The sequence below is a fragment of the Scardinius erythrophthalmus genome (assembly GCF_964197995.2).
Source record: "Scardinius erythrophthalmus genome assembly, chromosome: 20".
Lineage (NCBI taxonomy): Eukaryota > Metazoa > Chordata > Actinopteri > Cypriniformes > Leuciscidae > Scardinius > Scardinius erythrophthalmus.
The window spans coordinates 2,285,496-2,299,175 of NC_138240.1; the positions used below are offsets into that span (position 1 = coordinate 2,285,496).

Genomic DNA, 13,680 nt, shown 5'->3' on the forward strand with positions numbered 1-13,680 from the left:
ATAAAACATAATTTAACACATCAGAAAAACATAGGCCTACCTGGGCAAGAGACAGACAATCTACATTTGCAGATGTTACGAGACTCGTGGAGGAGAATTCCATCACCAAAACGAAAATAAAGGATATACATTTTTCCATAATTATCAAGGTAAGTAGAGAGCGATCAGGCTAACTGTTACTGAACTGTTAACTAGAAAAACTCATCAATAGTGTGTCCAACATCTCAACACCAGTTTGTATCTCAGGTACCAATTTCTAAGAGTTGGGATGTGTGGGACATGTCCCCAACACTTTTGAAACATCTTGCTGTACTAATATACCAATACAAATACATAAAACATTACCAGTTAACTAGCAGAGCATTCATTAAGTTCGTTTGTTAAAGCTGCAGTCGGCAAGTCTGGCAGATTGGGTCGACTTAGGCAAAATTTTTAATGTTTACTACTCCCATGCCCCTCCCCCACTACCAACGAGCACCCGCCCATCGTCAGTGCGTGTGTGTATACCATAGCATAGACTGTAAAAAAATAGGTGTATACCTGATTTTCTGTGAACGCGTCCGTCTCTTCAGCATCGATCAACACCATGGACTCGGAGGTAGGCTGCCCTGGCTAATCTATCCATAGATAGCAATAACCAAGGAATTGGAAGCTTGTTAGTAGATTTTCTCTCCGCCATCACGCTTCGTACAATCTCAGGCGAACTTCAGGCGTGTGTGTGCATCTCACACCCCCCTGCGCTGATTGGACCCGATGAGACGGGAGCGGTGGATTTTTGCAAAACAAATAACATGCTCCAGGTGGAGTTAGAAGCTCGGGTTTTTTCTAAAAACACCTTATATATGTTGTTCTGTCGGATTATAGTGTCAATTTCACTGAATTTGATCAAAAAAATGTTGCCGCCGACGGCAGCTTTAAGTAAGAGGCGATCTAGCGCTGAAATGTTTTTTTTTTTGTTTTGTTTTTTTTAATAAAGTGATCAAAGTGCTCGTTGCCGCTGCGATCAGTGGCGCGGATACTGTTGTGGAGACTCTTTTCAATCCGCTGAAATTACAAAACAAAATGCGCACAAACATTCTTTGCCTGATATACAACCACTGATAAACATAATCGGTTTTGAAGACGACAGTTGAATTTAAATTTAAAAATACAATACACACCCTTGCCTCATTTAGTATGTTCGGTTCTATGAATATGCAAATGAGCCCCGCCTCCACTCACTCAACTCAGAGATCGGCTGAGTCCCAATTCGCCTACTTATACTACGACCTAAAAGTATGTACTTTTTTTGTGATGAAAAAGTACATACTTTTGAGTGTGTAGCAAAAAAGTATGCACGTTCTGGGACATACTTCGATGACGTCATGCAACGTGAACTTGAACGTGGTTGCCTAGTTACGCACACCGCGACTGTTAACAAAACATTTAACATTCCATTCATTCTTATAGACCTTATGCACCAGAGAAACAAGGGCGCCGCCATCTTTGGAAAATTGTCTTTTAACTTCCGTTTTGCGGTCGCTCTGTATATTTATATGGCATTTCTGTCCAGGAGTAATTAGCTTTTTAAGTGGATTTACTTAATGTAAAGTTAACGAAAGTTATCATGAGGACTGTAATGTTTAAAGCAGATGACTTAACAAATGTAAATCGACCGGGAAGATTTTAAAACGAGCCGTTCATTAATAAACACGCAAAACGCTGTGAAAATACAGACCGGAAGTCAAAAGACAATGAGCGCAGCGCTGAAAAGGGGCGGAGCTACATAAGGTCTATATATCAAATATAATTTTATTTACTATTCCCATCTTTTTTTCCACAATATATTTACAATGTGTTTACCAAATTGAGGAATGAAGCAGGGCGTCGTCGTAGATCAACCAAACGCAGGTCGTTTGTGAGGCGGCTGGTTCTGACGTTCATGTGCAAATGTGTGTAACGAAAGCTAGCGCTACTTTTTCTGAGTTAAAATATTTAAAGTTTATAGTGTAACTATTGTTTAACGTATTTTATACTTAATCTTATACTTATGTATAATCCTTAAAAATACCCCGATGAAAATGAACCATGCTTTTACTATAGTAAAAGTGTAGTAACCATGTTTCTTTGGTTGGACTGATAAAGTTAACATGTGTACAGCCACAGTATTACTACATATAAGTCAGACAGAAACAGAAATACATAAAAAAGACACTTGCATGACACTGTAGGCTACTAGAGCCTTTTTATTTATTGTTTTGTAGCCTTCGTCGGACCCTACAAGATAAACACGGTACTTTTTTGGCACAACATAAACCCATTAATATTACGAGACAATAAAATATAACTTTAATTAGGGTTAAACATTTGAATTCTTACACTTAAAAACTGAGGGCGCATCTCCGTTGCTGCATCCGACTGCCAGGTTTACATCACCATCATCACCGCAAAGCTCCTCCCTCCCGCACGCAATGGGTTGTGGGCAATATTAGCCGTTAGAGTGTGCATTGATCTGCACTTCGAATTCTAACCGGAAATAGTAAACCATCCGGGTATCTTTGGAATACTCATTTCAACATGCTACGCTTTGGGACGTACTAATTCTAGTTTCGCATACTATTTAGGACGGATAGTATGCGAATTGGGACTCAGCAATCGACTCGTTGACGATCACGCGTTGATCTGATTTACAAGGTAGTTTGTGACGTCAGAAACACCAGCGATTTCAAAGCGTGTTTTTGAGACTGTCTTTGGTTCACTGCAGTTTTAAGGAGAAAATACTCAGCAATGGTGTCGACTTAAAGTCCATAAACACCATAAAGACATGTAATAAACATTAAGAGCTGGATTTTCACCACAGAGGGACTTTAAGAACACTTACGCTTTTGGAACAGCAGAAATACTGCATTGGTTTCCTCTGTAAACAAAGCAGCGCTGCGCTTATAAACACTATAACATATTTTAGGCATTATTCGTTGGAACTTTGATTAGCCATTTTTATGAACCAAACATAATTGAATTTGCTCTTCCTGGCACTGAGCTAGTTAAATATCTCCATGCTCCTCCCGTGTTCATCATGTAGGCTGCCTGTGATCACGATCCGTCCGCTCATGCCGCTTTTCTCCTGCCTTCACCAATCAGTAGCGCTGTTTCGTCCTGGCTTCGGCATAAAGGCCAATTCTGTAATTGCACCATTCTACTCTAACAAAATTTAGTTCGTTTAATTCAAGCACTTTCAAAGACCTATCTTTTGTTTTCAGACTTTCCCAGCCTTGAATCCACGTGTCTGAAATACTTTCAAGAAGCGTGGGAACCCTCACTTAAATCTTACCGACCCCAAACTTTTGTTAATATAACGCCACAATTCCAACTCGTCATACTAAAGTTTGGTTGCATCTTATAATAGTATTATGGACCAGTAATTCCTTCACATGAATGGCAGCAGGTCTTGAAGAGTTGTTGGACCATCACAAAAAATGTATATCTGCAGATTCTGTCCTGTTTAAGTCGCATTTGCTCATTTAAACAGAGTCGGTGCTTACGGCAGCACATCAATCATGGGGAACGCAGAGATTAAGATCCATCTAGCAGACATGAGTTATGAGTTGCAGCAGGACGCTCTTCAGGTCGCTTCTCTGGCTTATAATCGGTATGAGGAGCACAGTGACATTGCTGAATACATCAAAAAGGTTGGTTCTCTAGAGTTGTACTGTGAGACTGGAATGTCTCAGTGAAATGCAGTTGTTTCAGTATTGTGAAAATGTGCTGTTTTTTTGTCAGGAGCTTGATGGTGGAGATTGAGAGTTTTTTGTTGATGTGAGTTTGTGGAACATTAATACTGTGTCTTTCTTCATAGGAATTTGATAAGAGGCAAGGGGGGACCTGGAACTGCATTGTGGGGAACTGTGCTCTCTATGTGACTCATAAACCGAACAGTTACATCAACTTCTCTGTTGGCGACACAAAAATTATTGTCTTCAAAAGTGCCTGAGGGTCAGCAATGGTTCAAAAAAGCTTATTTTATGCAACCAAATAATAAACATGCTCCTTCAGCTCGTGGTTCATGTGTCTTTCTGCTGTGAAATCTGCACTGATTTTTATGAAGTAGGTAAACATAAGAATACCTTCTGTATTGCTATAATATTTCAAGATGAACACTTAGGCCTTGTCCACACGGACACGGGTATTTTTTATAACTGTGACTTTTTTTTACGCCGTTCGTCCACACGGAAACGCAGTATCAGGTCACTGATACCGAACATTTTTGTCAGGGTGAGGATTTTCAGAAACGCCAGTTGCAGTGTTGTCATGTAGACAGTAAAACCGGGGTTTTTGCTTCTGATTCAGGCTTCTGATTGGCCAACGTGGCTTTACGATTAGGGTTATATCGCCGCCTGCTGGTGTGGCATGCTCTTGACAGCGCTTGATAGCGTGTTTTTGCGTTTTCATGTAGGCGGAGATTTCTTTTAAACCGAGCATGTGTGGACGGGATTTTTTTTTTAAACGCAGGAGGAAAAACTCTGGTTATAAAAATACCTGTGTCCGAATGGACTAGGCCTTAGTTTATTGGATTATCCAAGTTCAAAGTTTATTATAAACCCAAAGGGTAATTTTTGGTGCAACATAAAATTTGTAAACATGTACAAAACACACAGTAAACAACAGAAACAGCACACAACATTCTGACATCTTATCAGTTTAAAAGCCAAAGCAGAAGGAATCATGTTAGAGTCACGGGACAGTGGATGAGATGAATCTGCAAGAGTAGATCTATAGCTTTCTGTAAAACACACCGTTCAGAAATGTTTGATAACCCGCTCTGCTTAATGCCCATAATCTTACACTGACAATGACATTCAATGATTTTTGATACATAGCAAAGTACAGATTCAATATAAGATTAGTGAAATGTTAGTTGAATCCATGTTGGTTTTATTTATTTATTCTGAAAAATCATATTCAAATATGAGTATCAAATATGATCATCAGGCTTTTGAGGAAGGTTTATTTGTTCATCTCTCAATCATCATTGTATTGCATTACATTATATTAAATATCATCTTACTAAGACATATTATTGGCAGATATTGATATATATTGTCAGTATCTTAATACTGTAAAGATCTCATTGATTTACAAGAATCAGAATTGGATCTTACTTTTATGCCATATAAATACTGTATCAGCATCTGCAGCAAATTGCATATTATTGCTCAGTTTGAGTCTCTGAATAAATCTGAGCTGATTTTTCCTCCTCGAGTATGAGCTCAATATTCTCACTATATAGAGTATATTAGTGCTTATATAATAATTGAGCAATAAAATAATTACAGTTTTTCTCAGTTGTTTACACACAAATACTGGTACTTGAGACACAATGACCACAACATGTAACTCATTCACCAACCCCCTGAACCAATTCTGCTAAACTACAAGCACAATTCCTGCTTTACACTCGAATCGAATTGCAGATCTAAAACACACTTTTTTCAAAACACTACACACAATTCTCTGCTTTTGGCAAAATTTTCATGCAGAAAATATCTTGTTTTCACAAGGAACACACTGCCATTCAAATATGCACACTGACTCTTCACATGGGCAAACACCCGTCACACAGTTTTACAGTTAGCAATCAGAGCTTTAGCATAAAAGGGCAACAGGGCAGCTCTGCAATGGAGCAATGGATGCCAACATTGGATTTTTTTTTACTGTAAAGGTGATGATACACAGGGCAACTTTTTGAGCAATGTTGCTGGGCCATGTTGCCGTCAACGGGCAACCAGATGAGACACAAAGCCCACAACCGATCTAAATTATCCAGATAGAAATGTATTGCCAATTTTCAATGGGAAAGTGCCCAAGCAATTATCGCTCGGCAAGATTGCCCTGCAACATTGCTCAAAAAGTTGCCCAGTGTATCATCACCTTAACTGTATACAGTCAATTCTTCTGTTGTTTTGTATGTAGACCACTGTATGTACAACTTTGTGTTGGTTGGGATGTACAGTGTACATTGTTTTTGTGGGAAAAATAAAATATATTTGTTACCGTGTATTTGTGTGTTCTGAGTATAAAAACAATATTCTCAAATATTTTACAACACACTTATGTATGTACTGTCTGTAGTAAGTGTAACACTGAACAAAAAAAGGCCTAAATCATTATGATGAATGGAGAAGAAGTGTTTTCCATTCATCATAGTGTTTTACATTGAGCACATCAGTGTTCAACTGGTTCTTATAAATGTCTATTCATATGATGGTTTGTGTGTGTCATTTGAAAACAAAATACCATTTTGAGAAGAAATAACATTGTTTTGAATGTAAAGTTTCATTTTGCAGGAGAATTGAGGGGTTTTGCCCATTGTGTGTGTGTTTTTGGATTTGTGTGTAGAGTTCTGAGAATATGAGGCATGCTTTCAGAAAATGTGTGTAAACAATCGAGAAAAACTGTAAGTTATAAAATATTATTACATGCATATATAAATGTATAATAAAAGTGTATTTATTTATATAAATATTATTAAAATATTATTACAATTTAAAATAATGGTTTTCTATTTTAATATACTTTTAACTCTAATTTATATCCTGTGATCAAAGCTGAATTTTCATCATCATTACTCCAGTCTTCAGTGTCACATGATCCTTCAGAAATCACTCTAATATGATGATTTGATGATTAATGTTGGAAATAGCTGTGCTAATGTATATTTTTTATAACCTGTGATACTTTTTACCGGATTCTTTGATGAATAAAAAGTTTATTATTTAAAAAGAGCAGCATTTATTTAAAAACATTTTTTTGTAATAATATACACTACATGTCAACGGTTGGGGTCAGTAAATTTCTTTGAAAAGAAATTAATACTTTTATTCAGCAAAGTTGTGTTAAATTGATTACAAAAAAAAGTGATAGTAAAGATTTATATTGTTAGAAAATATTTATATGTTTAATAAATGCTGTTATTAACTTTTTTTTTATTCATCAGCGAATCCTGAAAAAAAGAATCACGTGTTCCAAAAAAATATTAAGCAGCACAACTGTTTCCAACATTGATAAATAAATAAAAAATCATCATATGAGAGTGATTTCTGAAGGATCATGTGACACTGAAGACTGGAGTAATGATGCTGAAAATTCAGCTTTGATCACAGGAATAAATTACACTTTAAAGCGCTAGTGCAAAGTGCCCGTGCAAAATCAGTTTTTGTGTGTGTTTTTTAGTGATGCACCGATGTGAAAATTGTGGCCGATACCGATAACCGATATTAATATTGCTGTTATGGCCGATACCGATATTTACCGATGTCGATATCTCTGTATAGAAAACACATTTTTATGATAATCAAATAAAGAGCTATTTTCCAAAACACTTTTTTTTTTACTTTTGTATTTTATTTTCAGAAATGACTGATAGTGAGCACCTTTACCTGTGTGCAAAATATGTCATCAGATTTTCAGAAGAAAAAAAAGAATATTTATATAAAAATACATTTTTATAAAGGATACAAGTGTGTCCTGAATTCACACTATGAATAAGGATGAATAGGCAATGTCAATGTCTGAGAGTTTTGTATAACATGCTCATTGGGTTAAATGGTGAGACTGACAAGTGCTGAAAAACTGTGCTGTTGAATTACACCTTCAGCCTATAGTTCAACGATGTGTAGGCTGCTCTGTAGCCTAACCTCTGTCATTAAGAAACATTAAAGGGATAGTTCACTTTGAAATAAAATTTTGGTATGTTTTAGCTTACCTCAAGGGCATCCAAGATGTAGGTGTCTTTGTTTCCGCAGTAGTTTCAATTTTGATATTTTTAGGCCAAACCGTTCTTGTCTGTCAGTAATGCAGGTCTATGGTCACTGTCTCAAAGAGCAAGCACAGAGTCCAAATTAAAACAATTCCCCATCGTAAGTACACATTGATGGCTTAAGACACGAAACGAGCGGTTTGTGTGAGAAAACGAACAGCATTTATATCGTTGTTACCTCTTGAACACAGCCACGTCCAAATGATCTGAGGGCGCGGGCGGGCATAGATACACTAGACGTCGCCTTGGCTACTGCAGTTCATTGGAACGAAACTGTTCAATGAACCGGCTCAGGGATGCTGTTAAACTATCAACGAACGGAGGTAAGTTTGCAGTATATAGGTATATACACCTCTTACCTCGTTGATTGGGTCCACTCGTGTCTAATTAGGTTTAATTATCTGAACGTGCTCCTCCCGAACTTTGTTAATAAAACATCATTTAACACATCAGAAAAACATACCCGGGCAAGAGACAGACAATCTACTATTACATTTGCAGACGTTACGAGACTCGTGGAGGAAAATTCCGTCACCAAAAAAATAAATAAAAAAATATCAATAAAGGACATATACATTTTTCCTCAAGGAATTTGCCCATCATTATAAAGGTAAGTAGAGAGCGATCAGGCTAACTGCTACTGAACTGTTAACTAGAATGACACATCATTAGCGTGTCCAACATATCAACACCAGTTTGTATCTCTGGTACAATTTCTAAGAGTTGGGATGGGTGGGACATGTCCCCACCACTTTTGAAACATCTCGCTGCACTAAAATACCAATACAAATACATAAAACATTTCCAGTTAACTAGTAGAGCATTCATATAGTTCGTTTGTTAAATAAGAGGCGATCTAGCGCTGAAATGTGGTGTTTTTTTAAATAAAGTGATCAAAGTGCTCGTTGCCGCTGCGATCAGTGGCGAAGATACTGTTGTGGAGACTCTCTTTTCATTCCGGTGAAATTACAAAACAAAAATTCTTTGCCTGATATACAACCAGTGATAAACATAATCGGTTCTCTTTCATCATCTCGTTTCGAGATCCACCTATGGGAAGGGCATCCGTACCTGACCTCTGCAGAAGCATCCAATTGCACCAAGTCTGGCTAGACAGACAGAAGCGCGCAGCCAATGCCAGGTAAGGCCACACCCCTTACCTAGGCATATAACTTCTCCGCGCGCTGCTATTCCTCAGTTGACATTCGCTTCTCGCGATCTCTGCACTGACACAGTTCGGTTGGATTAACGTTACGCTGCTCACTTTCGAGTCTTCAGGAGGACATATCGCCAGATCAGCCTCCGCCAGACGTGAGTGACAGTCGTTTCTTCAGCCTATCCGCTGTGTTTTTTGCATCCGGAGCCGCCCGCGCTCTCGCTGTCCTTCACCTGCTCCTCCTTACATGGCTGCCCGCCACAGATTTTTCCGAGTTCTTCACCGCTGGCCCACCCAGGGCTATGTGACTGTCTAAACCGCCGCTTCTCTGGGGAACAGCCTATCACGACGAGCCTGCCCGGCCGCGTGTGGTTCTCTCATCGCCGCTAAGGACCCTCTCCTTCTGCGCGGTCTGCTTGGGCTTTACACGCTCAAGAAGCTTTGAAGAACCCGGAGAATTGCGGTCATTGTAATTGCTGTCCATGTAACGTTAGCTTTTACTAAGCCGGCTTTTAGTTGCACGACCCAGCGCGCCGTGCTCGGCCTTTCTGACTCGGATGGAGGACACGGTGATGATGACGCGCTACCGGGGGACTCCCGGAGCGCCACCTCTCTAATAAAATATTTGAGCTGACATCAGCCCAATCCGCATTCCCTGAAGAATTGACATCTTCGCGGGAAAACCTCACTCTCGTTGACGAACCGGCCGGTTCCGATGACGGGGATGACGCGGTCTTTTTAACGTTCACTAGGCTAGCGCTCACGCGGCCTTGCCTCAGTAACGTTAGCAGCTACATCCTCCTGAAGTTGTGAGCGAGCGGACGTTCGTCTCAACATTGTGTGGCCAGCCCCAGAGGGGCAAACAACTCTTAAAAACGTTTTTTTTCCAGCGTTCGCGAAGCTCATAAGCACGGCTGTTAACACGGTCTCACGGGCTTTTATGTGTTACGACTATACGTGTTGAGGCTTTCAATTATGCCTTCCTAGGAAGACGGCCCCGAACGCAAGCGGCCTGCCTGTTGTTCGACCGTTGGGAGTATCGAGCCCGCTTTCACGGGCCACGAGCCCTCCGGATTCTCTCCCGGTCCCGGAACCCCTGTCCAAAAGACACAGGGTCTCCCGCGGACGGTCGATTAATCCTGTCTCGTGGCTGCCCAGCCCGTGTGTTTAGTGATGCTGTCGTGAGGAAAGTACATAAGCAGTGTAACCACACCTCACGGACTTGGTTCCCCTCACCCAGTTATTAAAGGCTTCGGCCCCAGTGTTTTCCCAACACAAAACACACACATTACTAAACAACACATTTAACAAACGAATCAAATGAATTCGTGCAGATTTATATATCTGCCAACATAGAGAGCAAATCTCTCTGATCCCATGCATGTCGTCCTGAGTCTGTCCACAAGAGGGCGCCATTGCCTCACAAATCAACCAGCTAGGCTCACACAACTCAGTTGTGGCTGCCCAGCTCATGTGTTTTAGTGGACGTTATGTGTGGAAGGCTTCGGCCCCTGTGTTACCAAACACAAAACACACACATTACTAAACAACACATTTAACAAACGAATCAAATGAATTCGTGCAGATTTATATATCTGCCAACATAGAGAACAAATCTCTCTGATCCCATGCATGTCGCCCTGAGTCTGTCCACAAGAGGGCGCCATTGCCTCACAAATCAACCAGCTGGGCTCACACAGCTCAGTTGTGGCTGCCCAGCTCATGTGTTTTTAGTGGACGTTGTGTGTGGAAGGCTTCGGCCCCTGTGTTCCCCAACACAAAACACACATATAACTAAATAACACTTTAAAACAAACAAATTAAATAAATCCGTTACAGAGAGAGTATCTCTCTCCGCGGATATTATTTTTCTGCCTGCACTTGAGACTGCCCAGTTCATGTGTTCAGGTGATGTGTGTTTTCCCCCCACTTAAAAATCAGGGGGCACTTTGTGAGGGAAAGTTTAGCACAGTGGACACCACACTATGTCCCCTTCACTCTGTCAATAAAGGCTTTCAGCCCCAGTGTTTGCCCAACACAAAACACACAAAGTTACAAATCAAATGAATACGTTTTGGAAAGAAGACCTCTCTCTGCAGAGAAAACGTCTCACTGCAGAGAGAGGAAATCCCTCCAAACCCCTGCATGTCGCCTCTAGTGTGCCCACTAGATGGCGCCTTTGCATCACAAATGAACCAGCGGGGCCCATGCAGCCCCGCTCCGGCCCGAGCGGGGGCGCTCTCGAGTCACGAAGCGGCTTGGCAAGCCGCTTCAGCGCACGAGTGGGTTTTGCGTACCGTAACCCAGGGATACAGGCTGCAGTTTGCAATAAAACCTCCGCTTTTCAACGGTGTTCTCTCTTCTCACACAGAAGAAAACGCCTCACACATTCTGAAAGAGGAAATTTCCTCCCTCCTAAACAAGGGAGCGATTCAGATGGTGCCACCCAATCTGATAAACCATGGTTTTTATTCCTGGTATTTTCATTATCCAAAAGGCGTGGCGCCCCCCGCCCTATATTGGACCTTCAAGTGTTGAACAAACATTTGTGGAAATACAATTTCAGAATGTGACACAAGGCTCTCTCGCCCATGCCATAAAGCAGAACGACTGGTTCACATCAGTCGATCAAAAAGATGCTTTCTTTCACATAAGCATCTACCCTCCACACAGGAAATATCTTCGTTTCGCCTACCAAGGCATTTGTTACGAATTCACAGTTCTTCCGTTCGGGCGCAATTTGAGTCCCCGAACTTTCTGTCTGTGTGCGGAGGCGGGCGTGGCGCCCCTGAGACTATCAGGGCTGAGAATTCTGATTTACATATACGATTGGCTCATCATAGCCAAATCGAAGGAGAAGGTGTCGCTGGACACCGGCCGGGTGCTCGCGCACATCACATCCCTCGGGTTCAAGGTGAATGCGAGCAAAAGCAATCTGACTCCCAGTCAGAATGTCATTTTCCTGGGCTTGGAATTGAACTCAGTCTCCATGCGAGCGCGTCTCTCTCAAGAGTGCGTTCGCTCACTGATGGACTGTCTGTCTCAGTTCAGAGAAGGGGCGAGAGTACAATATCGCACATGCCTCAGGCTGCAGGGTCTCATGGCTTCATCTATCCAAGTTGTGCCAATGGATCTCCTGAGAATGAGAGCGTTCACAAAATGGGTTTTGTCACTACATTTCAGCCCGATTCACGATCTCTGCCGCTCTGTAACGGTGACCCGTGCCTGCTCGGCGGCCCTGCGCCATTGGGAGAGCGAGAACTTTTATGCACGGGGAACCCCCCTTGGGACGGTTACGATGCGTAAAGTTGTGACGACAGATGCGTACTTAACAGGCTGGGGAACCATCCAGGATGGCAGAATGCTGAACGGTCTGGGGCTGAGCAGACCATGTTCAGCGCACATTAACTATTTAGAGCTTTTACCATTTGGAAAGCTCTGAATCATTTTCTGCCTCGCCTGCAGGGACATCCCGTTCTAGTACGGTGTGATAATACCACGGCAGTGGCTTATACCAACCGTCAGGGCGGCATGCGCTCGTCGAAACTCCACGCTCTAGCTTACAGGCTTTTGATGTGGAGCAGATGGGTTCTGTCATAACGCGTGACTCATGTTCTGGGCATTCTGAACAGAGGCGCCGGATCTGCTATCGAGGGGAAACCCAATCTACGGGGATTGGCGTCTTCACCCGCAGATAGTGAAGATGCTATGGATGAGATTTGGACAGGCAGCCATAGATCTTTTCGCCTCGCGCGAAAACCACCATTGTCCTATGTTCTCCTCGCTAAAGGACATGGACGCGCCCCTCGGGGCAGACGCACTGGCCCACCCATGGCCCAAAGTGCAGCTGTATACTTTTTCTCCCCTGTGCCTGATAATTTCACACTGGCCAGGGTGAGAGAGCACAGCCTGTCTCTCATTCTGATAGCACCCAGGTGGCCCAAAGCCCCGTGGCTGGCAGAGATAATCCCTCTGTTATACGCCGAGCCATGGCGCCTCCCCCCTCGCACGGACATACTGTCCCAAGCTAAAGGGGAGATTTACCACCCCCACCCGGATAGGATGGCCCTCTGGGCCTGGCCCGTGAGAGGACTAACCTAAATGCACTGGGGCTCCCGCCTTGTGTAATCGCCACTACTCAGAATGCCAGGGTCGTTTCCACATGATCCCTAAATGGCTGTAAGTGGCAAGTGTTCAAAGGGTGGTGTGATGGGCGTGGTCTCACATCTTATCAGTGCTCGGTGCCTGATATTTTGTGTTTCATGCAAGACCTTATGGAAAGAGGCAGGTCCTTTTCCACCATTAAGGTCTACCTGGCTGCGTTTTCAGCCTATCATGTGGGTTTTGTGGGCTCCACCGTCACACCCTCTAACCCGCAGTTTAATGAAGGGTGCACGCCGCTCTTTGTCGGTCATCAGGAGATCTGTTCCAGAGTGGGACCTCTCCATGGTGCTGGAAGCACGGCCTCTGTATCGTTTGAGCCTCTGGGGAGTATTTCCTTAAGCTGCTGTCCCTCAAGACAGCTTTGCTCTTGGCCTTGGCATCTGCTAAACGGGTCAGTGAGCTATATGCACTCTTGGTTCACCCCTCGTGCCAAATTCTCCCTAAGTGGAGATAGGGTTTCCCTTAAGCCTAACCCGGTCGTCATGCCGAAATGCTTCCCTGCGTTCACTTCGGAGGTTTTTGGAGCTATCCGCTTTTTTTTTTTGCCTCCCCGGAGGATCAGGGG

The 13,680-nt window shown here is 42.4% G+C and overlaps 1 protein-coding gene across 1 annotated transcript; it reads left to right on the top strand.

The window, feature by feature from the left end:
- Nucleotides 1–4,038, top strand: LOC308680400 (dynein light chain 1, cytoplasmic-like). The gene is made up of 3 exons (XM_081348522.1): nucleotides 1–149; nucleotides 3,509–3,668; nucleotides 3,836–4,038. Exons 2-3 carry the CDS (start codon nucleotides 3,537–3,539, stop codon nucleotides 3,968–3,970), a joined length of 267 nt encoding a protein of 88 aa, XP_081204648.1. The 5' UTR covers nucleotides 1–149; nucleotides 3,509–3,536; the 3' UTR covers nucleotides 3,971–4,038.
- The last annotated feature ends 9,642 nt before the right edge of the window (nucleotides 4,039–13,680 follow it).